The sequence below is a fragment of the Orycteropus afer genome, unplaced genomic scaffold (assembly GCF_000298275.1).
Source record: "Orycteropus afer afer isolate SDZICR_OR568_19922 unplaced genomic scaffold, OryAfe1.0 scaffold00778, whole genome shotgun sequence".
Classification (NCBI taxonomy): domain Eukaryota; kingdom Metazoa; phylum Chordata; class Mammalia; order Tubulidentata; family Orycteropodidae; genus Orycteropus; species Orycteropus afer.
The window spans coordinates 365,471-392,212 of record NW_006922365.1 but is presented as its reverse complement, the minus strand read 5'-3'; the positions used below and the strand labels follow the sequence as shown (position 1 = coordinate 392,212).

At 37.5% G+C, this 26,742-nt stretch overlaps 1 protein-coding gene across 1 annotated transcript in view; it reads right to left on the bottom strand.

Annotated features, from left to right (window-relative positions):
- ERCC8 (ERCC excision repair 8, CSA ubiquitin ligase complex subunit) overlaps nt 1–26,742 on the bottom strand; it is a 111,089-nt gene that overhangs the window by 4,545 nt on the left and 79,802 nt on the right. The window contains exons 8-11 of the mRNA XM_007957692.2: nt 24,560–24,660; nt 22,922–23,046; nt 15,336–15,533; nt 5,920–6,000 (exon numbers count right to left, since the gene is read on the bottom strand). Coding sequence (XP_007955883.1) covers nt 5,920–6,000; nt 15,336–15,533; nt 22,922–23,046; nt 24,560–24,660 — 505 coding nt within the window. The remainder of the gene's footprint in view (nt 1–5,919; nt 6,001–15,335; nt 15,534–22,921; nt 23,047–24,559; nt 24,661–26,742) is intronic.

Sequence of the window (26,742 nt, the reverse complement as noted above, 5' to 3'; positions counted from 1 at the left end):
TTATCTCTACAGAGGTAGATTGTCCAGTCTTCCTTCCGAGGAGTGGCTGGTGGGTTTGAACCACCAGCTTTCTGGTTAGCAGTCAAATACCTTACTACACTACACTACCAGAGTTCCTTAGGTAGAATTAAATTCTTCCTCTATTTTGGGTCTCAGAGGAAACATCCCTGAGAGACTTTGTCTTGGTTGATGGAGAAGTAAATCTCATCCTAAGGATGAAGTTAAAATGAAACCTAAGAAAAACCGTTTTGAAGAATATGATATTTGGAGACATCATAAACTTTTCCCAGGTGACAAAGTTAATGAATGGGAGAACTTGGATTCAAGTGCAAGTTTACGTGAAACTATTGTGTGTATGCATGCCTATTTTTAAACCATGATACTTTGCCTCCCTGGGAAAATGTAGTAGTCAATTATTTGATAGCTGAGGTGAAACAATTTTAAAATATGAATTCACTTGTAAACAGATGTAATGAACAAGGTCTTGTACAGACAGACTGCTCTATTAGAATCTATATCATAATATTATGTTCTACCTACATTTACAGTAGGAGCTCTGGTAGCATAGTGCCTAAGGCACCTGACTGCTAACCACAAGGCTGGAGGTTCAAACCCACCAGCCACTCCTCGGTAGGAAGATGAGGCAAACTACTTCCGTAGTGATACTGCCTTGGAAACCCAAGGAGGGGTCGCTATGAGTCAGATCTGACTCAACGGCACACAATAACAACAACAACATTTATAGTAATCATTCAAAGTAAGGTTTATGGAAATAATGTTGGCACATAGCATCTTATATCAATATGAGAATTACAGTGATCATAAAGCTAAAAAACAAAAACATATATATTTAAAAAGATAAGGACTCATAAACTCTAAAACTTAGACAAAATGTTCAACTTTTTTTTTTTTTTTTGGTGGGCTTCCATATTTAATTTTCCACTCATTTTGGTTAATTTCTCATATACAAAAGGTCCACTAGATAAGGAGTTCAAATTATCACTGCAACTACCCATCAGAGTAATATACTACTCATCAGAGTAATATACTACCTTTATAAATTAAGGAATTTCATTTTCTTCCAAAATCTCTTCCCTATATACAGGTATACTCAGTCACTCACTGCTGCTGAGTCGATTTCAACTCATAGCGACCCCACCTTGGGTTTCCGAGATGGTATCTCTATAGGAGTAGATTGCCCAGTCTTCCTTAAATAAAAAATTTTCCTTCCGAGGAGTGTAGATTTAATTTATTTTCATTTGGTAAATGACTGTTAAACTATTTAATATGGCTTACAGTGGTAATAATGTGGTTTTAATATGTATAGTAATTCCTAATCATTAAGACACAGTGATTAAATAATAATACAAAATGAATTACTGAACCAAATGATGTGACCATATAAGGCTTTCTAAGAAGACTCAGTCATTTAAAAGAGATGTATGCTAAAAGTGATATAGCCATAATAAGGCAAATTAGGTATGTGATAAAATCTAGAAGTATTCACATGATATTAGGCCAGCTGCTTGAAAATTTATTAACATGTGCTTTCATTCTCTCTTTCATTTGGATTAGGGCCAAAAGAAAATAATTCACTGGCTTTTCACTGAAGTTAAGTTGTAGCAGTTGCAAATTTAGGTATGAAAAATATTTTGATAAATGTTATCAACACCCTTATAAAAATTCATTTCTATGTGATTTCTGACAGTCCTATTTTCATAAAGGTACTGAATATATGAAAAATATTTTCACAATTTCAAAGTTGCTCCACTAATTATATTCACCTCCATTTAAGACACTTTCTTTTTAAAGATAGTATGACTTGGTTAAGTTTAACCTAAAATATTTCTAACATCACTGTGTATATTTTCAACTTTAAAACATTATATAAATATTACTTATTAGACCCTAGACTTTTGTATCTAAGATACTAAGATATATTAGGATGATTAAGAGTGCTTAATAAAATAATCGTTGGCAGGGAAGATAACACCTTTAGAAAGCCTTTATGTTATTATTGTTTGACATAAAATAAAAAAAAATATAGATGCTACCACATAAGGGGAAGGATCATGTCTTATTCATCCTTGTTCACAAATGTTGTTGTTAGATGCTGTTGAGTCAGTTCTGACTCATAGCAATCCTATGTAGAGAAGAATGAAACATTGCCTGATCCTATGCCATCCTTATAATCATTGCTTTGCTTGAGAGCCTCAACACACCCATTTTGTCACTCTATCCTGTTGAGGGTCTTCCCCTTTTTCAATGACCCTGTACTGATGATATCTTTGCCAGGGATTGGTCCCTTCTGACAACATGACCAAAGTACAAGAGATAAACTCTGGCCATTCTTGCTTCTAAGGAGAATTCCAGCTATTTATATTAATTATAATAAGGAAAATGTTATGAATTATATTTATAATTCCAGCTATTTCCAGTATTTTGTCCAAGACAAATTTGTTCATTCTTCTGGCAATGCATGGAACATTTACTATCCTTCACCAACATCAATATTCAAATGCATCAACTCTTCAGTCTTCCTTATTCACTGTCCAACTTCCAAATGTGCATGAGCCTGCCATGCTCTGCTGATCTTGGGACTTTCAACGATGGACTGGAATTAATGGCCTGCTGTGTGGTTTGGCAGTATTGGGACTGTGCCTATTTACTTGTCGACCTTGGGTTTGTCAGCTTCAGCAGCCAGCACCTGCTTAAGTGAAGAAAGCTTCCAGCTTCAGTGGGTCGGGAGCCAGAGGCAGAGCTGAAACCAAAGTTAAGGGGCTTTCACCCAGCCCCTAGAGCCTGGTACTATGAACTCAGACTTCTAGCCTCTAAAACTTCTAAGAATAAACCCTTGTTTGTTAAAGACATCATATTTGTTGTATATAATTTTGTCAGAGCAGCACCAGGTAACCCAAACATCATCCATAATTTATGATCTACATAGTCGAATGCCTTTGCATAGTCAATAAAACGTAGGTAAATCTCTTTCTGGTATTCTTTGGTCTTAGCCAAGATCCATCTGACATCAGCAATGATATCCCTCATTCCTCTTCTGATTCCAGCTTGAATTTCTGGGAGTTCCCTGTCAATATACTAGTACAACCATTTTTGAGTTATCTTCAGCAAAATTTTACTTGTGTGTGATATTAATGATATTGTTCAATGATTTCCATTCTGTTGGATTACCTTTCTTTGGAATGGGCAAATACCGATCTCTTCCAGTCAGTTGGCCATGTAGCTATCTTCTAAATTTCTTGGCATAAATGAGTAAGTGTGTACAGCACTGCATTCATTTTTTGAAACATTTCAATGGGTATGCTGTAAATTCCTGGAGCCTTGTTTTTTGCGAATTTCTTTAGTGCAGCTTGGACTTCTTCCTTCAGTACCATTGGTTCCTGATGATATGCTAACTCCTAAAATAGTTAAACATAGATCAATTCTTTTTTGTACAATAACTGTATATTCCTTCCATCTTCTTTAGAGGTTTCCTGCATCACTCAATATTTTGCCCATAGAATCAGTCAATGATGCAACATGAGGCATGAATTTTTCCTTCAGTTTTTTCAGCTTGAGAAATGCCGAGTGTGTTATTCTCTTTTGGTTTTCTAACTCCAGGTCTTTGCATATTTCATTAGATTTAATTCGTTATAATGACTTTGTCTTCTCAAGCTGCTCTTTGAAATCTTCTGTTCAGCTCTTTTATCTTGTCATTTCTTCCATTTGCTGTAGTTACTCTCTGTTCAAGAACAAGTTTCAGAGTCTCTTCTGACATCCATTCTAGTCTTTTCTTCCTTTACCACCTTTTTCTTCACATATGATGTTCTTGATGTCATCCCACAATGTGTCTAGTTTTTGGTCACTGGTATTCCATGCAGCAAATCTATTCTTCAGATGGTCTCTAAATTCAGGAGGGATATAATCAAGGTCATATTTTGGCTCTCATGGACTTGTTTTAATGTGCTTAACTTCAACTTGAACTTGCATATGAGCAACTGATGGTCTGTTCTGCAGTGGTGGCTGGCTTTGTTCTAACTGATGATAATTGACCTTCTCCATCACCTCTTTCCATAGAGGTAGTCGATTTCATTCCTGTGTATTCATTCTGGTCAAGTCCATGTGTATAGCTGCCATTTATGTTGTTGAAAAAGGGTATTTGCAATAATAAGTCATTGCTCTCGCAAAACTCTTATCATGTGACCTCTAGTGTCATTTCTATCACCAAGGCCTTATTTTCCAACTACTTATCATTCTTTGTTTCCAACTTTCGTATTCCAAACACCAATAATAATCCACTCACTAATAATCCCAATCACCAGTAATAATCACTACAGCTCCAGAAATCTAGAGACTTGTAAAGATTCCACAATTAGTTATCAATAGAGTCTTGTTTCTTGATTTGTCATCTTATTTCTTCATAGACAAAAATTCTAGCCTTCCCCAATAAAAAAAAATGACTTAAGAAAGATGTATACTATATAATTTTATGAGATATTAATGTGTACTGGGTTAGATTGTAAGTAATGCTTCATAAACTCTACATTATAAATAGATTAAAACATTTTAGCAATCTACCCACCAAGAGTTATAAAAATATGTAGTTGTTGTTATGTGCCGTCGAGTCGGCCCCGACTCATAGCGACCCCTCCTTGGGTTTCCGAGGCAGTTATCACTACGGAAGTACGACTGCCCAACCTTCCTTCCGAGGAGTGGCTGGTGGGTTTGAACCGCCAGCCTTCTGGTTAGCAGTCAAGTGCTTTTAGCTACTATGCTACCAGAGCTCCCAAAATATGTAGTAGACACAGTTTAAAAAATCAATAAAAGCAAGTCATTAATGGTAAATATAATTATTTTATAGTCTATGTAATTAAAATTAAATGAAACCTAACATTTTCATTGCTAGATCAATAGGATAAAAGTAGTAACAAGCCACATTCTAAGAGAGACATTATCAGACTGCTGGTATGAGTGTACATTGGTATAAATAATACAATGTAAAAAAAGAGGTTAAAAACGTTCATACAGATAACTCGAAATAATTCTATTTCAAGGCAACCTATTTACAGAAATAATGAGAAACAATAATTTAATTATTATGTTAATATTTTTTATAATAATCAGCAGGAATTTCTCCAAAGAGTGAAATATATGAGCAAACTATGGTAAATAAATGACAGACTACATTATTAAAAATGATGGTTACAAATGGTTATCAATGACATGGAAAAGGCTTACTACACAATGGTAAGTGAGAAAAGTAGCATACCAACTTGTATGTTAAAATATAATATTAATTATGATTAAAAAAACGCAGAGAGAAAAACATGAAATAAATAAAAATGTAAATAGTGATTACTTTAACTGCAATACTTTTATGTTCTTCCCACGTTCTGAGTTTTCAGATGTGTTATAACAGGCTAATTGTTATTACAATCAGAAAAACAGCAATAAATGCATACAAATTCCCATAAAAAGTTAACAAAACTTCATTCCTTATGATTTAGAAGTCACTATATAACATAGTGCCTAAGGCACTTGACTGCTCACCAGAAGGCTGGCAGTTCAAACCCACCAGCCACTCCTCGGAAGGAAGGTTGGGCAATCCTACTTCCATAGTGATACTGCCTCGGAAACCCAAGGAGGGGTTGCTATGAGTCGGGGCGACTCGACGGCAAACAAAAACAACAACAACAACATATAATTTATAAGGTACTCTGGTGGTGTAGTGGTTAAGGCACTTGGCTGCTAACCAAAATGTTGGTGATTTGAACCAACCAGCTGTTCTGTGAAAGAAGGATGAGGCAACTTGCTTCCCGAAAGAGTCACAGCTTTGGAAACCCAATGGGGTCGCTATGAGTTGGAATTGACTCAATGACAGTGAGTTTTTTGGTTTATACAAGTTATACAAATAATATTTACCTCATCATCATCAGGAACTGGTTCATATAAGGCTGGTATCCAAGCAAGAATATTGCAGTCTCTGCTACCACTATAAAGTTCCTATAACATAGACAGAAAAGATGTAATCATGAAGCAATTTAAAGCTGGTAACAAAGTCTGAAATGAACAAGATCAATTTAAAATGATTATTAAATTAGATAAATTCTTTTTATGGGAGGACACCAAATTGTGCACATAAGAGATAGACGACAGATGCTAATACCAACCAATGTGTCCACAATGCCCCACTGTCATTAACACCAAACACTAGGCTATACAGATAAACACATAAACACCTGAGATGATCAGACGGGGTCAGTGAAAAGAAGTAAACTCTAGACCAAGGACAGATTCAGCCAAGGCTAATCTTGCACAGACACCCGTGATAAAAAATACCTTCAGTCCTTACAGAAACAACAGAAGACAGACACAGAGTAATCCCTCACAGACAACCAGACACTAAGGGAGAGAGATCCAATAGATCTACTGCCTCAGGACCATAGTACTGGGGGACACCAGACTCAATTGGCACAACAAAATACATAAAAGTGTTGCTCCACATCCTACATCGGTGAGTAGTGACTGGGGCCTCAAAAGCTTTCAAGCGGCCATCTAAGATGCAGCTAATGGTCTCCTAGCATCGGAAGTGAAGAACACAATTAAAAAAAGAAAGAAAGAAAGAAAGAAAAAAGGGCATTTAGAAGCAATCAGCCCTAGGACATGATGGCCCTCAAGACCAGAAGAACTAGATGGTGCCCGGCTACCAATGCCAACCACTCAGGGAAGGATCAAATCTGGAGATCCTGGATAGAGTGGGAGGGAAAACATGGAACAAAACTCAAAAACTCAGTAATGACCAGAATTACTGGTCAGATGAAATCTGGCGAGACTCCCAATACTATGGCCCTGGAATATATTCTGCACCTGGAATAAAACTCACCCCCAGGGGCGGGCTCTCAGCCCAACAGTTAACAAGATGTACACGCAGACCACTCAACCCAGGATGATGCACCCATATACTCTATGGTAATACATCCCTTACAGCAATGGACCATGGTACACCAGAGGAGCAACATTCAAACTGAGGAATTGCAAGACAAACAGGAGTGCATAAATATGAGGGGTACAGGGGAAGGGTTACAGGGTAGGGAGGGGACGAGGCTGGGTTAGGGTTGGACATGGCGAATGGGGAATGAAACTAAATGTATGCGTTATGTTGAATGTAAAACAAGCTCTTAAAATAAAAAAAAAAAATTCTATTTCTACTCCACATAGAAACTAGAATGAAGACTTTTCTTTTCTAATATGCAGGAGAGCTTTATTTGTATTTAAAAAGAGTATTAGGATAAAAAACCAAACTCACTGCTGTTGAGTCAGATCTGACTCTTAGCGACTCCTTGGGTTTCCGAGGCGGTATCACTACAGAAGTAGATTGCCCAACCTTCCTTCCGAGGAGTGGCTGGTGGGTTTGAACCGCCAGTCTTCTGGTTACAGTCAAATGCCTTAGGCACTATGCCATGAGAGTTCATGCACCAAAAAAATCACTGCCATTGGATTGATTCTGACTCATACCAACCTCCACTGGGTTTCTAAGGCAGTAAATCTTTACGGAAGGAGATTCCCCCACCTTCTGTGGAGCAGCTGGTAGGTTCAAACCACCAACCTTTTGGTTAGTAGCCCAATGCCTTAACCACTATACCACCAGAGCTCCTTATTAGGATACATAAGAGCTCAGAATGTAAGGTTATTAATGGTATGAAGATTTTACAAACACACTCAACATCCTAGTGCAACCACCCAAATCAAACCCACTGCCATCAAGGCAATTCCAACTCATAGTGAATCCCATTGGGTTTCCAAGGCTATAATCTACACAAGTAGTTTGCCTCATCTTCCTTCTGCAAATCAGCTGGTAGGTTCGAACTGCACACCTTCTGGTTAGCAGCCACTACACCACCAGAGCTCAGGTGGAATCACAGTAGCCATATAGTTCAATTGTCATCATGGAGGGGGGAAAGAAAAAGAAAAAGGGAAAAGAAAAAATACAAGTTGTCTTTTTCTGTCAATAACTGAGCTTTCATAAAAACTTCAGTGAAGAAACCATGTGAAAGAGATGTGGCCAAGATGGTGGACTAGGCAGATATACTACTTTTCAGACCCTCTATAATAAAAACATGAAAAATCAAGTGAAACAGATACCAGGTGGCAATCCCGGAATCCAGAGCTTTAAAGTAAAGGATAAAGTAGACCATATACCAATTAGCAGAATAAATTGAATGCAAACAGCTAATAAGGAGGCGTATGGAGCAGTGAATTGCCAACAGGCCAGGCAAAGCCTGGCCATTGTAAATTACTGCAAGCAGCATTAAGATTGGACAGGAAGCAGATAATCAGATACGCTCACCCAGTACTACACTGGCAACTACACTGGGGGGTTTGGTGACCAGAGAATTGTACTCTCCTCCCCCTCTATCCTGCACAACCTCTGGATGACCAATGCTGAATTTTTTTTCCTTTCTCTTTCTGTTTCTTTCTTCTCAGGTCTTCCCTCGACCCCTCAATGTTTTCTTTTTGTTTTGATCCCACAGAGCAAATGCCTGGCCCCACCACTTTCTCAGTCAGCATCACCGATTCCCACCCCTCTACAGTTGGTAGTGCACTGTCCCACAGAATGAATGCCATGATTCCACTGTGGCCATGTTTGGTGGCTAGTGCTTGCAACAGTTCTATGCTGCTGCTGCTTTTTCTTTTTTTTCCATTTCTTTTCCTTTCCTCCTCCTTATTACCTCTTTCACGTTTCTCCTTTTTCCTCTCCCCTTTTTTTTTTTCAAATCCTGTTAATCAGTTTCTCCACCCCCACGGTCTGCAGTGACTAACTCTGTAGGTAGTGTGTGACCCTGCAGAGTTGGCACCACATCCCCCACCATCTCCATCTCTGCAGTCAGCAATGTCCGAGGCCTTCGAGGTTGGCGATGTGCCTTCTGCGGAGCAAGTGCCGGGTTCTCACTGAAGTCGTGTTTGACAGCTACTGCTTGTACCAATACTGTGCTGCTCTTCTTTCCCCCTGGTATTTACTTTTACTTTTTTCCATCTTCTTAGTTCTTCCCTCTTCCTCCCTTTTTTTTTTTTTAATTTCTTTCTCTCCTCTTTTTAAAATTTCTTTCCCATCAGTCTTGCTCTTGAACAGAAGATTTCAAAGGGTAGCTCAAGAGCACAAAGAAAAATATTACAATGAAATATGCAAAGACTTGGAATTGGAAAATCAAAGTAGAAGAACATGCTTGGCATTTCTCTAGCTGACAGAACTGAAGAAAAAATTCAAGCCTCAAGATGAGACATTAAAGGATTCTATGGGAAAAATATTAAACAATGCAGAAAACATCAAAAGTAGATAGAAGGAACACACAGAATCACTGTACCAAAAAAGAACTGGTTACATGTTCAACCATTTTAGGAGGTAGCTTATGATTAAGAACTAATGGTATTGAAGGAAGAAGTCCAAGCTACAATGAAAGAACCGGCACAAAACAAGGCTACAGGAATTCATAGAATACCCACTGAGATGTTTCAGTAAACAGTTGCAGCACTGGAAGTGTTTACTTGTTTATGCCAAGAGATTTTGAAGACAGCTACCTGGCCAGCTGACTGGAAAAGATCCATATTTGTACTCATTCCAAAGAATGTGATCCTACAGGATGCGAGAATTACCGAACCATATTGTTAACATCACACATAAGTAAAATTTTGCTGAAGATATTAAAAAAATGGTTGCAGCAATATATTGACAGTGAACTGTCAGAAATTCAAGCTAGATTCAGATGAGTATGTAGAAAAACAGATATCACTGCTAGTATCAGATGGATCTTGGCTGAAAGCAAAGAATACCAGAAAGATGTTTGCCTGTGTTTTATTGCATATGCAAAGGTAATTTGACTGTGTGGATTATAAGAAATTATGGATAACATTGTGAAGAATAGGAATTCCAAAACACTTAATTGTGCTCATGAGGATCCTGTACATAGACCAAGAGGCAATTTTCTGAATAGAACAAGGGGATACTGTGTGGTTTAAAATCAGGAAAGGTATGCATCAGGGTTATACCCCTTCACCATACGTATTCAATCTGTATGATCTGAGATGCTTACCCATATGAAGAAGAATGTAGCTCAGGATTGGAGGAAGCTCATTAACAACATGCAATATACATGTTGGCATACTGGCACATCCTTGCTTGCTGAACGTGAAGAAGAGTTGAAGCATTTACTGGTGGAGATTAAAGACTATAGCCTTAGTATGGACTGCACCTCAACATAAACAAAACAAAAATTCTCACAAGTGGACTAATAATCGATATATTTATAAATGGAGAAAAGACTGAACTTGTCAAGGACTTCATTTTACTTTGAACCACATTCAATGGAAGCAACAGTCAAGAAATCAAAAGATGTATTGCATTGGGCAAATCTCCTGCAAAAGATCTCTTTACAGTGTTAAAGAGCAAAGATGTCACTTTGAAGACTGTAAGTGTGTCTGACTCAAGCCATAGTAATTTTAATATCCTCACATGCATGTGAGAGCTGGACAATGAAGAAGGAAGATCACAAAAGAATTGATACATTTGAATTGTGGTGCTGTGGTCAAGAATACTGACCGTATCATAGACTGCTAGAAGAATGCATAAATCTGTCTTGGAGGAAAGATAACCTGAACGCTCCTTAGAAGTGAGAATAGCCAGATTTTCTCTCTCATACTTTGGTCATGTTTTCAGAATTGACCAATCCCTGGAGAAAGATATCATGCTGGGTAAAGGGTCAGTGAAAAAAGGGAAGACACTCAGTGAGATGTCTGACAACAGTGGCTTCAACAATGGGCTCAAGAATAGCAACAACTGTGAGGATGACGCAGGACTGAGTAATGTCTTATTCTGTTGTACACAGGGTTGCTATGAGTCTAAATTAACTTGATGGCATCAAACCACAACAAGAACAAGCTGAACTTGTGGCATTCATTTAAAAATTGTTTTAGTGAAGAAACCCCCTACTCCCCCCCTCCCTCCCCTTTTTTTTCCAGTATTGCAACCTTCTGAAAAAATTTCTTATGAGGTAAAGATATAAAATGTAATAGATGATATCTGACTGCTGACTATTTGCTTCCCACTAAAGCATGTTGTTGTTGTTATGTGCTGTTGACTCAGACAGACTCATAGTGACCCCTCCTTGGGTTGCCACTAAAACACACACTCTAGTAAAATGACCAGGGGCTTTTGGTCAGTATACATTCAGGGACTAGAGCTTGAAATTTAAGATCACATATTTTAATTAAGATAAAATAATATTTAATATATTGGATATAAAGTACGTGATTTTTTTTTTCTTTACTGTGATTGGAAAAGTTCCCCAAAATACATGGGGTCAGATATAAAACCAAATCTTTGGAGAGCTATTTCTGCTAACACCCTTATGTATAAATTAGTACAATTGTTCATAGACTGTGTTATGAGGAACTCTAGGATTACTCAAATGTTAGATTTTAACAGAATATTTTTAAATATTTAAAAATAGAACAGAAAATAGGGTACATGCAAGCAAATTATATAGCAAAAGTGAATAAATACCAAAAACCACTGATGGCTTTACTTGCTTTTGAGCAGGTATGTTTCAGTATAATGTTTCTAGCTGTATGGCTGAATTTCTTGTATATGGATTTTTGATTAAGAAGGCTATACTCTATTAAACAAAATTAATGCCTTCCATATGTTCTCATGTAAATGTCAGTTAGCTCTTGAATTATTTCAGAATATGTATATTGCATTCAATCAAAAGCCATCAAAATTCAGCCTCATATGATTAGTTTATTGGTCACAGTGTGATAGGCAGTTGCACAAGAAAAAGCCAGTAATATGCTATGGATAGTTTTAGTACATGAATATTTTGAGTGTAACTTATCCAATCTTTATATTTATGATAAATTTCTATAAATATCAATTATATTTTCAAATAGTTTTATGCAGTACTTAATTTGGAAAAGGGTTTTCTGCTAAATGAGTATAAAAATACTACTTCTCTTCATTTGAGATTTATAATTGCTTTCCTTTCAGAAATCGCAACAGATAAATAGGGTTAGAGTTAAAGACTTTTTGCTGTAGTGCTTCAACATCAGATGCAGTGCGTCAGTGATTCAAACCTTTTTGAGTTAGTAGCACAAACAGAAAATGGTATTTGTCAGGAGGCAACTGACCCCAAGCCACTAGCTGACCTAGCCCAGTCCCAAGTATTCCAAGGACTATGGGGAATCCTTATCTTGTTGTTGTTGTTAGGTGCCGTCGAGTCGTTTCTGACTCATAGCGACCCCATGCACAGCAGAACGAAACACTGCCCGATCCTGCACCAGCTCCACGATCCCTGCTATACTTGAGCCCATCATCGCAGCCACTGTGTCAATCCATCTCGTTGAAGGTCTTCCCCTCTTTCATTGGCCCTCCACCCTACCAAGCATGACATCCTTCTCCAAGGAATGGTCCCTTCTGACAACATGACCAAAATAGGTGAGACGAAGTCTGGCCATTCTTGCTTCCAAGGAGCATTTCGGGTGCACTTCCTCCAGGACAGATCTGTTAGTTCTTTTAGCAGTCCATGGTACTTTTAGCATTCTTCACCAGCACCACAACTCAAAAGCATCGACTCTTTTTCGGTCTTCCTTTTTCATTGTCCAGCTCTCACATGCATACGAGGCAATTGGAAATATCATGGCTTGTGTCAGGCGCACCTTAGTCCTCAAGGAGACATCCTTGCTCCTTAGCACTTGAAAGAGTTCCTTTGCGGTTGACTTTCCCAATGCTACACGTCGTCTAATGTCCTGACTGCTGCTTCCATTGGCATCGATTGTAGAACCAAGCAACGTGAATTCTTTGACAACCTCAATCTTCTCTCCATTTATTGTGATGTTGCTCATTGGTCCAGTTGTGAGGATTTTTGTTTTCTTTATATTGAGATGTAATCCATACTGCAGACTGTATTCTTCAACCTTCATCAGTTAGTGCCTCAAGTCATCCTCACTTTCAGCAAGCAAAGTTGTATCATCTGCGTATCTCAGGTTGTTAATGATTCTTCCTCCAATCCTGATACCATGTTTTTCTTCATATAGTCCAGCTTCTCGGATTATTTGCTCAGCATATAGATTGAATAAGTATGGGGAAAGGATACAACCCTGATACACTTCCTTCCTGATTTTAAACCATGCAGTGTCCCCTTGTTCCGTTTGAACGACAGCCTCCTGGTCAAGGTACAGGTTTCTCATGAGTACAATCAAGTGCTCGGGAATTCCCATTCTTCTCAATGTTATCCATAATTTGTCATGATCCACACAATCAAATGCCTTTGCATAGTTAATAAAACACAAGTAGACATCTTTCTGGTATTCTTTGCCTTGAGCCAAGATCCATCTGACAACAGCTATGATATCCCTTGTTCCACGTCCTCTTCTGAATCCAGCTTGCACCTCTGGAAGTTCTCTGTCAATATACCGCTGCAAACATTTTTGAATTATCTTCAGTAAGATCTTACTTGCGTGCAATATTAATGATATTGTTCTATAATTTCCACAATCTGTGGGATCACCTTTCTTTGGAATGGGTACATCCTTATCTTAGCACATTTATAATCTATAAATCAATAATCCACACCAAACTACTTAGGAAACTCTTCCTTGGTGGAAAAGATTAATTTATAGTCATACTATCTGGGTTAAAATCTTAGCTTGATCTCTAATTAACCCTGGAAAAGAAAATAGGCACAGTATTCTAAAATTTTCTTTACATGGAGAATCTTGTTCTTTCAAAAGCTACTTGACAATTTATGTTTGAGGCAAGACATATCACCTCTCTGGTGCTTTAGTTTCCTTCTTCTAGAAGCAATACAAAAGATATTCAACAAATGTCTTTTAGGACAGTGGCCAAACACAAGAAATACTGGCTAGAGTGTTGGAAAAGAGTTCTGGAGGTCTCTTAGTTACTGGGTTGAGGTACGGTCTAGGAGGTTCCAAGGAAGGGTCTGAGGCTTGTTGTTGTTATGTGCCGTCGAGTCGGACCCGACTCATAGCGACCCCTCCTTGGGTTTCCGAGGCAGTATCACTGTGGAAGTAGATTGCCCCCATCAACATTCCAAGGACTGGCTGGTGGGTTTGAACTGCCAGCCTTCTGGTTAGCAGTCAAGTGCCTTAGGGACTATGCTACCAGAGCTCCTTGGGTCTGAGGCTAGAGGAGTTCATTTAGAGGACTTTGTGCAGCAGCTATTTATGAACCAGTAAGATACATATGTCAATATTTTAATAATGGATACCACTATAGTTGTGTGTAGGAGCTCTGGTAGCATAGTGGCTAAGATACTTGCCTGCTAACCAGACGGCTGGCAGTTCAAACCCACCAGCCATTCCTCGGAAGGAAGGTTGGGCAATCCTACTTCTGTAGTGATGTAGTGATACTGCCTCGGAAACCCAAGGAGGGGTCGCTATGAGTCGGGTTTGACTCGATGGCACATAACGACAACAACAATAGTTGTGTGTATTGACTAAAAACTGAGTTCTTAGGACAGGCACAGTGTTGGGTACAAATTAAGTAATAAATGTTAATGAATATGTAAGAACTTAGTCAAATGATAAAGTACCTGTTAGCTCTAATATTCCCTAATTTTATCTGTATTTAGTTTTCATGAATCTAACTTTCCTGACCTATAAAACAAAGAAAATACTAGTTGCTCTATCAGAGACTCATTTAAAGGAGCACATTAGGTAATGTGTACAAATGTTTTCTGAAAACAAACAAATCTGGTCCATTGAGAAGATGGAAGAAAAAGGCCAGATATTACAAAAAACAAAGAAAAGCCATGCGTATCTAAGAAATGATGTAAGTTATATTAGCTTAAAAGCAAGCTTTTTATTAGCCATCAGCTGAAATTAAGGAATAAGCAAAAATTTTGACATACTCATATATACATAAAGCAAGATACACAAACTGTAGCTTTAGATTGTTATTGTGTGTGCTGAAAGTCAATTCTGATTCATAGCACCCTATGTCTTGAGATAAGATACATAAAATTGTCTTTTCTCCCAAAAGATTGTTTGTGAGAAAGTATTTTAACTGCCAAATTGCCAAATACATGGAGCCTATATGCAAAAGAAAATTTAACCCAGTCAAGTATTACAGTATTATATTGATTCATACATAATCCTATGCCATCTACAAACCTATACTGTATTATAGTAAATAAACCCTAGCTCAAATGTGCATTAAATGTGTAATTCCTCAGGATGAAATCACAATTTCTTCTTTTATATACAACTAACTAGTTTGGAAAGCTAGCTACCTGAACATTCTACTATTCCTTAAGTATCATTCTTACCTGGAAATGAGACTGAAATACACAGCAGTCAACACTCTTATAATGGCCCTTAAGCATAGTTATTTGTTCTCCTGAGTAAATTGTATAAACAGCAATGGTGCTACCATATGGTACAAAAACAAATTCTGAACTGCAGCCGCAGGAGACGGTGAATTTCAATCCTTTCCTGCTGTCATTACAAACTTTCCCATAGTTCACCTGTAGGATGTAAAATCATAATTATTCATTTCTTAAATCTGAATTACAAAGAAAGACTATGAGAAATATTTATTTCAAATATAATGTACTATATAAATGATTCTTTTAAATTAAAAAAAAATTATGAATGTCCTGAAAGAAACATAGTTAACACTATGAATGTACATTTTTTATAAGAGGAAATACAGATATAAAATCAACAACCGGGCAAATGTTCACATTTTGCAAGAAATGAAAATACAATTATGGTAACCTTAAAGAATCATTTTAGACTATATTCTAATTTAGCAAAAATTTTGCTATATTAGCAAAAAAAAACATTTAAACAACATGACACTCAATACTGGTACAAATGAGGTAAGCCCATTGATGGCACTATAATTTCATCATTCCTTCTAATAGGTCAAATGGTATTATGCAACAAAAGACAGATATTCTTACTTCGTGCCCTAGTATTACTCCTGGGAATTTATCTTCAAGAAATAATTAAATAGGAATAAAAAAAGAAATAATTAAATAGCAATAAAAAAAGAAATAATTAAATAGCAAAAAGATATACGCCCAGAGGACTTCAATGAAACATAATCTAGAATGCAAAATAACTGAGAATAGATGTAAATTCCTAATAATGTTATATTAACTCTGTGATTTATATAGCAATTAAAAATCCTCATTATGAAAACAGGGGCAAAGGTTAAGTTAAAAAAGTATAGAACACAAATAATGGATATAGTGTAACTGCAACTTTACATAAATATGTATTTGGAACAAAAATAAAAATTCTTCAAAGATGTAGTTTATAGATGAGCAGCAGTACTGGCATTATATGGAGCAGTCAGAAATGTAGAAGCCCAGGCCCTATACCCCAACCCAACTGAATTAGAATCTTCATTTTAACAAAATTCTCTAGGTAATCAGTATGCTCATCAAAGTCTGAGAAGTACTGGGCTAGAGAAACTGATGGTCAGGTTTACTTTCTGCTGGTAATATCTGTGAAATCCCTCATTTACATATTTTACTCCTATATATGCAACAATATGGAGAATGATAAAGTGAGGGGAGAAAAAACTTAAAACATTTCTTCTCAAGTAGCAAGTCTCTGTTCCCCTGGAAAAACGATGAACTTCTACAAAGCATTTAGCTATAAAACCTAAGTTCTTTCCATACCACATTCCTTCCCAAATGCTAACTGTAAAATGTTGAATGAAATATTAATATTGAACCAGTTCATTAATGTTACTTTGTGTTTAGGCTTTCCCCCTCCAATCCCTGCAACTATTACATTCATCTTTTTAAATCACTACTTTGTTCACATCACCTGTGAGCTCATAAACTATCAATACTCTTTCAATGCATATGGAATGAAGTTCCATATAAAAAAAGATGAAGGAAGGGGGATCTATCATTTATCAAGTGTTGATTCTGGGTTACAAACTGTGGTAGGTTTCCATTTTATGAATATAAATGTGTAACAAAAGACATGAGCAGCATGATAAATAGCATGTTATAAACTGTTAAGAAAGTATTGAAGAGGTACAGGCAACTTTTGTGTATGATGATGTTTTAAAGATGGTCTTTAAGGGAGACTTTGAAATTATTTTGATAGAGAAGGATTTCAGAGACTTGGGATAGGATGATGGAAAATCCAATTCCCTATCTTATGAGTCCCTTTTATTGCACTAGGGTAGATACACTTCTAGTCTCTAAGCGAACACCTAGAGTCATACAGAGATTCCATCATTAAGGCAGCACATTCAATTGTCAAACAACTATCAGCATAATATTGTTAGCTGCTGTTGAGTTGGCCTCTGACTTACGGGTACCCCACATGCAATGAAACAAAATGCTGCCTGATCCTGTGCCGTTCCCATGATTGGTTGTGGACTGGACTGTCATGATCCATAGAGTTTTCACTGGCTGATTTTTGGAAGGAGATCACCAGGCCTTTCTTCCTAGTCTGAAAGCACTGAGATACCTGTTCAGCAACACACAAACCTCAACTGACAGAAGGATGGTGACCATGCTTGAGGTGCACTGGCCAAGAATCTAAACCAGGTCTCACACATGGAAGGCAAGAATTCAACCACTGAACCACCACTGCTCCTTTTGGCAAATTAGTTAATAACAGATAACATTTATTGAATGGTAATACCTGCTATACATTTCCAACAATATGCTAAGTGTTTTACATGCATTATTTCATGTACTGTTCAAAATAATTCTACGAAGTAGGTACAATTAGCATACAAAACACTTAGAAATGGTTACATAATTTGATCAAGGTTGTGCTGTAGTAAATTACCTGGTATGGCTTTTCTAGCCATAAATCTTTGTAAACTCCATGGTGGAATTTGCTATGAGAAACTGAGTAGCTCCTGATTGTTAAAATCATCCACCTGGAGTATTTCTGTTGGAGCAGCATAAAGTAATGTTTTGGGAAGTTTGCTCTCTTTCAGGTGCTTAGAATTCTGATGTTATGATTGGTTAGTTTGGCCACTCTGCCAGGCTCAAAAGGAGGCCTCCTAGATGCAGAGTCTCTCTGACTGCTGGCTGAGCAGAAAGAGACATGCGGTCCTGAGAGATACATGCTGCTGGGAAAGAGACACAAGAGACACGCATTGCTGAGTGAGACACCGAGGGACATACAGAGTCATACAGAGATTGCTGAGAGAGAGTGACTGTGAGAGACTGTTGGCTGAGAGATGGCGGGCTAAAAGAGACTGAGTGTTTTTCCTGAACTTGAATTGTAGCCTGGTGCTTCCCTAATAAACCCCAAAATCCGTGAGTTCTGTGTGGCCACTGCAGTGAATTATTGAACCCAGCTGAAAGGTGGTGGGTGCTGTGGGAGGAATGGTTGGTGGCAGAGTTGGTGAAAGGGCTGGAAGGAGGTAGCATGTCTGGCCTCATCTGGCCTCACAGTAATAGGCTTTGGGCTACTGATAGTGATTTTGTCTTCCTCTTGTGCAGTTAGAGGAGGTCAGAGGATGTGGCCTCCTTGCCCTTTTGGCAAAATTCTTTTGGCTAGTAAATGACACAATCAAAAACTAAATCTAGACTACAGTAATAAAAAACAAACAAAAAGCCACTGTGCCATATTGCTAAAGATTATTTTTCTTTCATTCAATGTAGTGATGATTGGAGTACACTGTAATGCAAGTGAATACAGGGTACTCTGGGGTCATCTAAATTGGACTGGAAAAGTTAAAGTGAGGTTGTGCCATAGATGAATTCTAGAAGTTGAGAAGCAACTAGCGCAGGAAAGAGAAGTATATTCCAAAGCAAAGGCAGCAATCTATGTAGCAGAAAGGAAGGGTAAGGGATCATGGTATAGTTGAAGATTTCTAAGTAGTTCAGTCCACCACTAACTGTCAGTTTGTCATACTGTGGTAGCTTGTGTGTTGCTGTGATGCTGGAAGCTATGCCACTGGTATTGCAAATATCAGTAAGGCCACCCATGTTGGACATGTTTCAACTGAACTTCCAGACTAAGATAGAGTAGGAAGAAGGATGTAGTGGTCAACTTCTGAAAAAATTGGCTACTGAAAGCCTATGAATAGCAGTGGAACATTGTCTGATAATAGTAAAGGAAGACAAACCCCTCAGGCTGGAAGGTACTCAATGAGCTGTCTCTGCAAAGTAGAGTTGATATCAATGCAACAATTCTGAGGATGGCACAAGACTAGGCAGTGTTTTTGCTCTGGTGTACATTGGGTCACTAAGAGAGTGGACTCAGTGGCACCTAACAACCACAGCAGTTCAGTGGAGTCCCTGGATGGTGTAAACAGTTAATACATTTGGCTGCTAACTGAAGGGCTAGAAGTTTAAGTCCATCCAGAAGTGCCTTGGAAGATAGGCCTGGTGATCTCCTTCTGAAAATAAGTCATTGAAAACGCTGTGGGGCACAGTTCTACTCTGACAAAGGGTTAGCATGAGTCAAAATCCTGACAGCAGCTGGTTTAATAAGGCAATACAATAAAATAGCTACCATTTATGGCATGCCTGTTATCTTAGCAGGTACATTACTACTCTTTACATCTATTTTACCTTCACAACTACTTTTTTAGGCAGACAAAACTTCTGATTTATAAAATGAGGAAACTAAGGCACTGAACTTAGTACTTCAAGATGTTACCTAAAATAAATTACATAAAGTCCTCAAATTATTAAATGGCAGGACTGGAATTTATTTCCTATTCTGTCTGACAGCCCTTTAAATATCTGAAGATTGTACTGAGATTCCCCCCTAGAGTTACTCTTTCCAAGATAAATGTCCCAAATTCCTTTAAGTGCCTTATAGGTGAGTTTCTGGGCTCTTTATCACCTGAGTCATTTTTGATTAATTCTATTTTAAGATGTATTATCCATCACTAAACACAGTATTTTAGATATGGACTTACTAGCAAAAATTCATAGAGCAAAAGTATCACCATCAATAAAGAAAGAAAATGGAATAAAATCACAATAATAATTTATGTACTCATACCAATTTATTTATCCCATTAATCTTTTTTTAAAAAAATTTTATTGTGATTTAAGTGAAAGTTTACAGAGCAAATTCATCTTCAATGCAACAGTTCACTTTGTACACTTTGTCTCATGACATTGACTGCAATGTCCCACAGTGCAATAGCTCTCCTCCCGCTTCCTCCCTATAGACACCTCTACCGTGTCCTTCCCTCCCATGCACTCCTGCACCTCGAGCTGTCTCCCTATGCATACACAGCCCTTCTACACTCCCACAATCAGTCTCTCCAAGGAGTGTATCTACCTAATGTAAATGTTCAGCTCATATGCCTGTCTTTTGTTTGGCTGGAAGCCACAGGAGTGGGTTCAGTTCCAGACCTGAAGGGCAGCCGGGTGCCATAGTTTCAGTGGTTCCACCAGGCTCTAACAGACCAGCAAATCTGGTCTCTCCTTTTTTTCCTCCTCATGATTTTGGGTTTTGTTCCACATTGTTCTCCCATGCTATCCAGGATCTCCTACGTAGTATCCTATCAATCTTTAACACACATACCAAGCTACTTTTCCAAAGCAATCCTGTCATTTTTCTACTCAAAAACCTCCCGTGGCTTTCCATTTCACTTAGAGGAAAAGTTTAAACCCTTAAAGAGGCCTAGAAGGCCTATCTGCTCTGGCTTCCTCTTCCTTAAGGTCTCATCTTCTATTACTTTGCCACTTGCTCACAAGAACCTCCTTCTTGTTCTTCTAGTATCCCAAACATACTTGTCTCAGGGTATTTGGCTTTTTTTCTTCCTCTGCTTAAATACTACACTCCTAGATATCTGCATTTCCTTCAGACAGATGTCACCTACTCAGTGATGCCTTCCCTGACTCCCAAATTCCTAGTATATCCCATGCTCCTTTTCTTGCTGTGCTTGTTTCCTCACAGAATTCTGCCCACCTAACATTATTTATCAGTTTATTCATCCATTGATTTATATATTTTTTGTCTTTCTTCCTCTCCCTAAAACATAAGCTGTATGAGGACACTTTTTAATGGTTTGCCTACTGCTGTATACTGTTACTGTTGTATGTGGTCAAGATGATTCTGACTCAGAGTGGTGTGTGACAGAGAGTAGAACTGCCCCATAAGGTTTCCTGCTTATAATCTTTATGGGAGTAGATTGCCAGGTCTTTTCTTCTTTGGAGTAGCTGGTGGGTTCAAACCACTTACCTTTCAGTTAGTAGTCAAGTACTTAACCACTGGCCACTAGGTAACTAGTAAGTGCTCAATAAATATTCACTAAATAAATGAATAAAACAAGAAAAGGAAGGTGTGATCTGATCAAGGACATGGTACAAGATTAAAAAGGGAAGGTTTTAAATTATATTTCACTGTGCTTGCTTCAGTAGCCCATGTACTAAATTATAATTCACAACATTTTGAGTTTGTAGCCTGAGACATAATAGAAAAACATCTCATAAAGAGTATGAAGGATTAGGAGCTCTGGTGGCACAGTGCCTAAGGCATTTGACTGCTAACCAGAAGGCTGGCGGTTCAAACCCACTAGCCACTCCTCAGAAGGAAGACTGGGCAATCCACTTCCGTAGTGACACTGCCTCAGAGACCCAAGGAGGGGTCACTATGAGTCAGATCCGAATCTCTCCAAACCAAACTCATTGCCGTAGAGTAAAATTATGACTCACAGTGACTCCCACTGGGTTTCCAAGACAGTTAATCTTTACAGAAGCAGACTGCCTCATCTTTCTTCCATGAACCAGCTGGTAGGTTCAAACCACTGACCTTTGGGTTTGCAGCTAAATGCCTTAACCATTACACCACCAGAGCTCCTTTAAAGTAATCTAGATGGAAACAATTTTGACCTCATAGTAAAATTAGTATTAATAATGAAAGTGACCCCTAGAACATCTGGAAGAGAATTATTAGCATAACACATGAGTAAAGAAAGGAATATGATTAATATTAATACCTACATAAATGCATTAAGAGGTTTGGGTAATCAGGATTATAGTGATAGTAGTGTCTAGGGTAAACTCTGTTGTTTTCCAGCTGTAAACTCAGGCTAGCTACCAAACTTGTCACATTTCCCTCATGGATAAAATGGTTATAAATAGTAACTATCTTCATAGTATACATGTAATGATTAAATAAGACAGTGTATGTTAGCACATATATTAAATGTTAAGGCATATAAGCTCTCAATAAATATTGTTGTTGTTGTTGTTATGTGCCGTCGAGTCGGACCTGACTCATAGCAACCCCTCCTTGGGTTTCCGAGGCAACATCACTACGAAGTTAGTTTGCCCAACCTTCCTTCCGAGGAGTGGCTGGTGGGTTTGAACTGCTAGCCTTCTGGTTAGCAGTCAAGTGCCTTAGGCACTATGCTACGAGAGCTCCTCAATAAATATTAGCTATTATTATTATCATGAATTCTAAACTTTTGGTAGTTTATTTTGAAAGTTATTAAACAAGAGGTATACGTTAAAAAAATACTAGGAAATAATCACCACATAAAAACACCTTCAGTCCACTTTAAATAAAGTACTGGTATTGTAACAATTCATTGTGGATTTTTTTTCTTTACCAGTCATATACAGTATAACATTTGATTACTTAACTTTTACTTTTTGGCTATCAGTTCTCAATCTTTTATTCTTTCCCAGTATATTTGAGAGACATGGCACATTTCCATTAGGAACAGTGGCTTAGGGAGCAGTGATTCCTCACTAAAGTGGTAAGAATATGGCAGGGGTTGGGGTGGATAAGGACTGTCCTGAGTTCAGAATCACTAGCTCCCACATTGTCACCTCTCTTACCTCTGGAAAAAAAGCCATGATTCAAAGGCACGAAACCAAGCTAAATACACAGAAAGACACCATTTATTTAATTTCTATCAAAAAAGATAAAGGTACTTAAAATCTCTTACCAGTGTGTTTTCTCCACTGGAACTATTCCAGAGCCTCATTCGATTATCTGTACCAACAGTGAGGAGGTGAAGTCCATCACTTGTAAAACACAAGCCATTAACCTTCCCATTATGAGCAGTGTTTGCTGCAATGAAAAATACAGTTCAGTGTATCTGTTTTTGTATTCAGCACATATATAATGTTTGAGGATACAGCTATTCAAACATATTAAAGAACAACTACCTGAATTACTTAAAATATGTATATTGATTATATTTAAAAGAAAACAACTCTTTGGATTTGAATAATGATATGCTATATAAATTATAACCATAAAAATAGAGGAAAACAGGAAAATCAAAATGAAAAATATCCTGCCAATTATAATTTTTCTTCAGAGAGTAAACTGTCCTATCAAATTCAATTAAGTGCACAGTTAAACACTAAAATTTTAAAGCAAACACCTTTCATCATTTCAAAGTAATAACTAATTTTTAATCTGAAAATCAATCCATAAACTATTAAATATCAGTAATAGGAGTGATTTACATTAAAAAAAAACTTTTAATAAGTTAAGGGTAAGTGTATTAGTATTTGTGGTAGTTATGTTTGTGTCAACTTAGCTGGGCCTGATTGAGTGGCTGGGCAACTGGTGGTAGTTATTCCCCATGATGAGACTGGCAATCAGCTCCATTGTGGGATCTACCACAAGCAGCAGAGTAGCTGCCTTTGGGTATGTGGTCTGCTTCCTGTATATAAGCAGCAGCTTTGGGAATGGTCTCGAGCTTATGACACACCTGCACCCTGCATATAGCCGTGTTGTTGTTCAGCAGCCTGCCATGCTCTGCCGACCTTGGGATTTACAACGGACTTAAGTTAATGGCCTGCCATGTGGTTTGGTAACATCAGGACTGTACCTTTTGACTTGTCAACCTTGGGGCTTCTCAGCCTCAGCAGCCAGCAACTATCTGAGTACAAAAATGCCTCTAGCTCCAGTGGGCCAGAAGCAGGAGGCAGAACTGGACCCCAAGGTTGAGGGGCTTTCACCCAGACCCTAGAGCCTAGCACTTTGAACTTGGACTTAAAGCCTCCAAATTGTGAGAGAATAAACTTCTGTTTGTTAGGGCCATCCCATTTGTGGTATATTCTTGTCAGAGTGGCACTAGGTAACCAGAACAGTACCATTCAAAATTTGTACCTCTTTTCAAATGAGAAAGTCTGAGAAAGCATAATTCTCAATAGCCTGATTCATTTAATCAAAAAAGATTACTAAAACAATCATAGGTTTTATACTTCATTCTAATATACTTCTAGTCCAGATTTAATTCTAAATCAAAATTTTAACATACAAAATTAAACTCTATTATAAAAATGTAACTGAGGTCCTTATCACCTGGATTACAGCAGACTCACATTTATGGATACAGCTTGTAGTGTTTATGTTGACATAATGGCCACAAATATTACTATTCCTTTAGTGTCTTAAAGAAAGATAACATATTTTAGTTTATGTAAATTTAGAAATTGATATATGGTAAATAATTTTATCATAAAATTTATAGTTTGTCAATATATATTTATTTTTTAGCTTCAATTAAAAAATTTCAATATTAAAAAATATCATTGTCATATGTCTACAATAATGCATTCTTCATTACCTGATTCAACAGCTTGTGACTTTTTCCCATTATGTTGATCAAGGGTGAGCAAACATCCTGATGCTCTCCTCACATCCCATAATTTTACTCTACTGTCAGCACTGAGAAGAAATAAATGTTACAATGGCATGTGGATCTAGGATAGTGACTGTACCCCTCACCCAACTTCCCAGTAGTATGGCACATAGAAGTGTCACTATTAGTTCAAATGTATTTGTACATTTGGGTTATTTTACTTTTGTCTCTTCAGGAAATACTCAATGTACAAAAAAGTGAGAAAGTAACAAAAAAATGTAACCTTTTTCAGATTACAAGGAGACATTTCAAAATCTACTGCTTTTTATTCTGTTACTTAATTACATGAACATCATTTCCTCCAAGGACTAGGTATGCTTCCAACTTGTTCTTAAAGCAAGTATGTTACTGTAGTAAAATCTGTGAAAGATAAAACCTATGCAAGATGGAAACTTGCCAGAACAGGAAAATGCAAATATTATCCACCAATAGAGAATTAAAGTAGTGAGACAGTATTTTGTCAAAACTGGTAAACTTGTGTGAGGGGGGGTAAAAACAGGGCAGTCCCGTTGAGTTCTGGCTCTCACAGGTTTCACTGTATATCCTGTCTACGATTTGTTATTCAAATACTGTTTAGATAATCAAGTAGTTAACTGATTTTACATCACTTACAAATGTATTTGCCAGATATATGGTAATTTTTTTTTTTAGCACAAAAATATTGAGTCTAAGATGAATAATGAGGACAATTATTTTCACTGTTTCATAACTCAAATCAATCTCTGTGGATACACAGAGCTAAATCTAATGTCTCTTAGAAATTAGATTTACTTTCATTTTCTTTCAAGCAGAAAGGAAGGTAAAACCACGATCAAACACCAATTTCAGCTTCTAGACTATTCGTAAAGTAAAATGTAAATCAGCTTAACTAAAGCTATAATTTCCTCCTAACAACCTCAAGAGTATCCAACACACAGTTTAAAATATTGTAAATATAACCAATTTATATCTATACCATTTTAATAAGAAACAGCATTAAATTACATTTTATAAGCCTATTACAGACACACACACACACACACACACAATCAATAAGATGGATTTGACACAATGGTCTCAAACAGCAAAGATTATGAGTGATTATGAGGAAGTTGCAGGACTGGGCAGTACTTCGTTCTGCTGTACAGAAGGTCACTGAGTCAGAACCAATATGATGGCAACTAACAACAAATTTTTGAATATTTGTATATTTGTTCCTAAAACTTTGATTCTTCTTACAGATCATCATCAAACTTAGCCAACTGGAAGTTAGCAAAAAGCTAGCATTTCCCATTCCCAAACTGGTTTTCTTTCTTTCCAGCTGGGGAAAAAGTTTGCAATGAGTCCGAGGATTTAAATCTATTCTGAAACAGATTTGGGCATATCTGACTCTTACCACTGATTACTAGGCCCTCTTTGGTGCTGATTCAAATTCCAGGGATAGTCAGAGAACTGAAAGCCTCTTAGCTCCTCTGATTTGTGGAATACCAAGTTTGGCAGGAGCAATATAAATTGATCCTAGTGTGGAGCCACACTCAACACCTAGCTCTCTTCAGTTTTACCTTCACATCCTTCCATGGCTACATTTTACATCTTTGTCTACTTCAGAAGTTATAAATTTCAATATCACATTCTATAAACTATTATCAGAAGTCACTTTTATAGAATAAAACTATAAAAGAGAAGGAAGACTGTTAAGTCTTTAAAAAAATCCAGACAAGAGAAACTAGTATGAATACCTCACCTCATTGTCATCGAGTCAATTCCAACTAATAGCAACCCCAGTGAGTTTCTTTTTTTTTATTGTGATTTGGGTGAAGATTTACAGAGCAAATTCACTCTCCATACAGCAGTTCACATATACTATGTCTCATGTCATTGACCACAGTTTACCACAATGCAACAGCTCCTCTCCCACTTCCTCCACATAGTTACCACTTCCCAGTGTCCATCCCTCCATACTCTCCTGCACCCTGAGCTGTCTCCCTGTGCATAAGCAGCCCTTCCCTTCTCCCATGATTGTTCTCTCCAGGACGTGTGTCTACTTGAGGTAAATGTTCAACTCACATGCTTGTACTTTGTTTGGCTGGAAACCACAGGTGTGGGTTCAATTCCAGACCTGAAGGGCA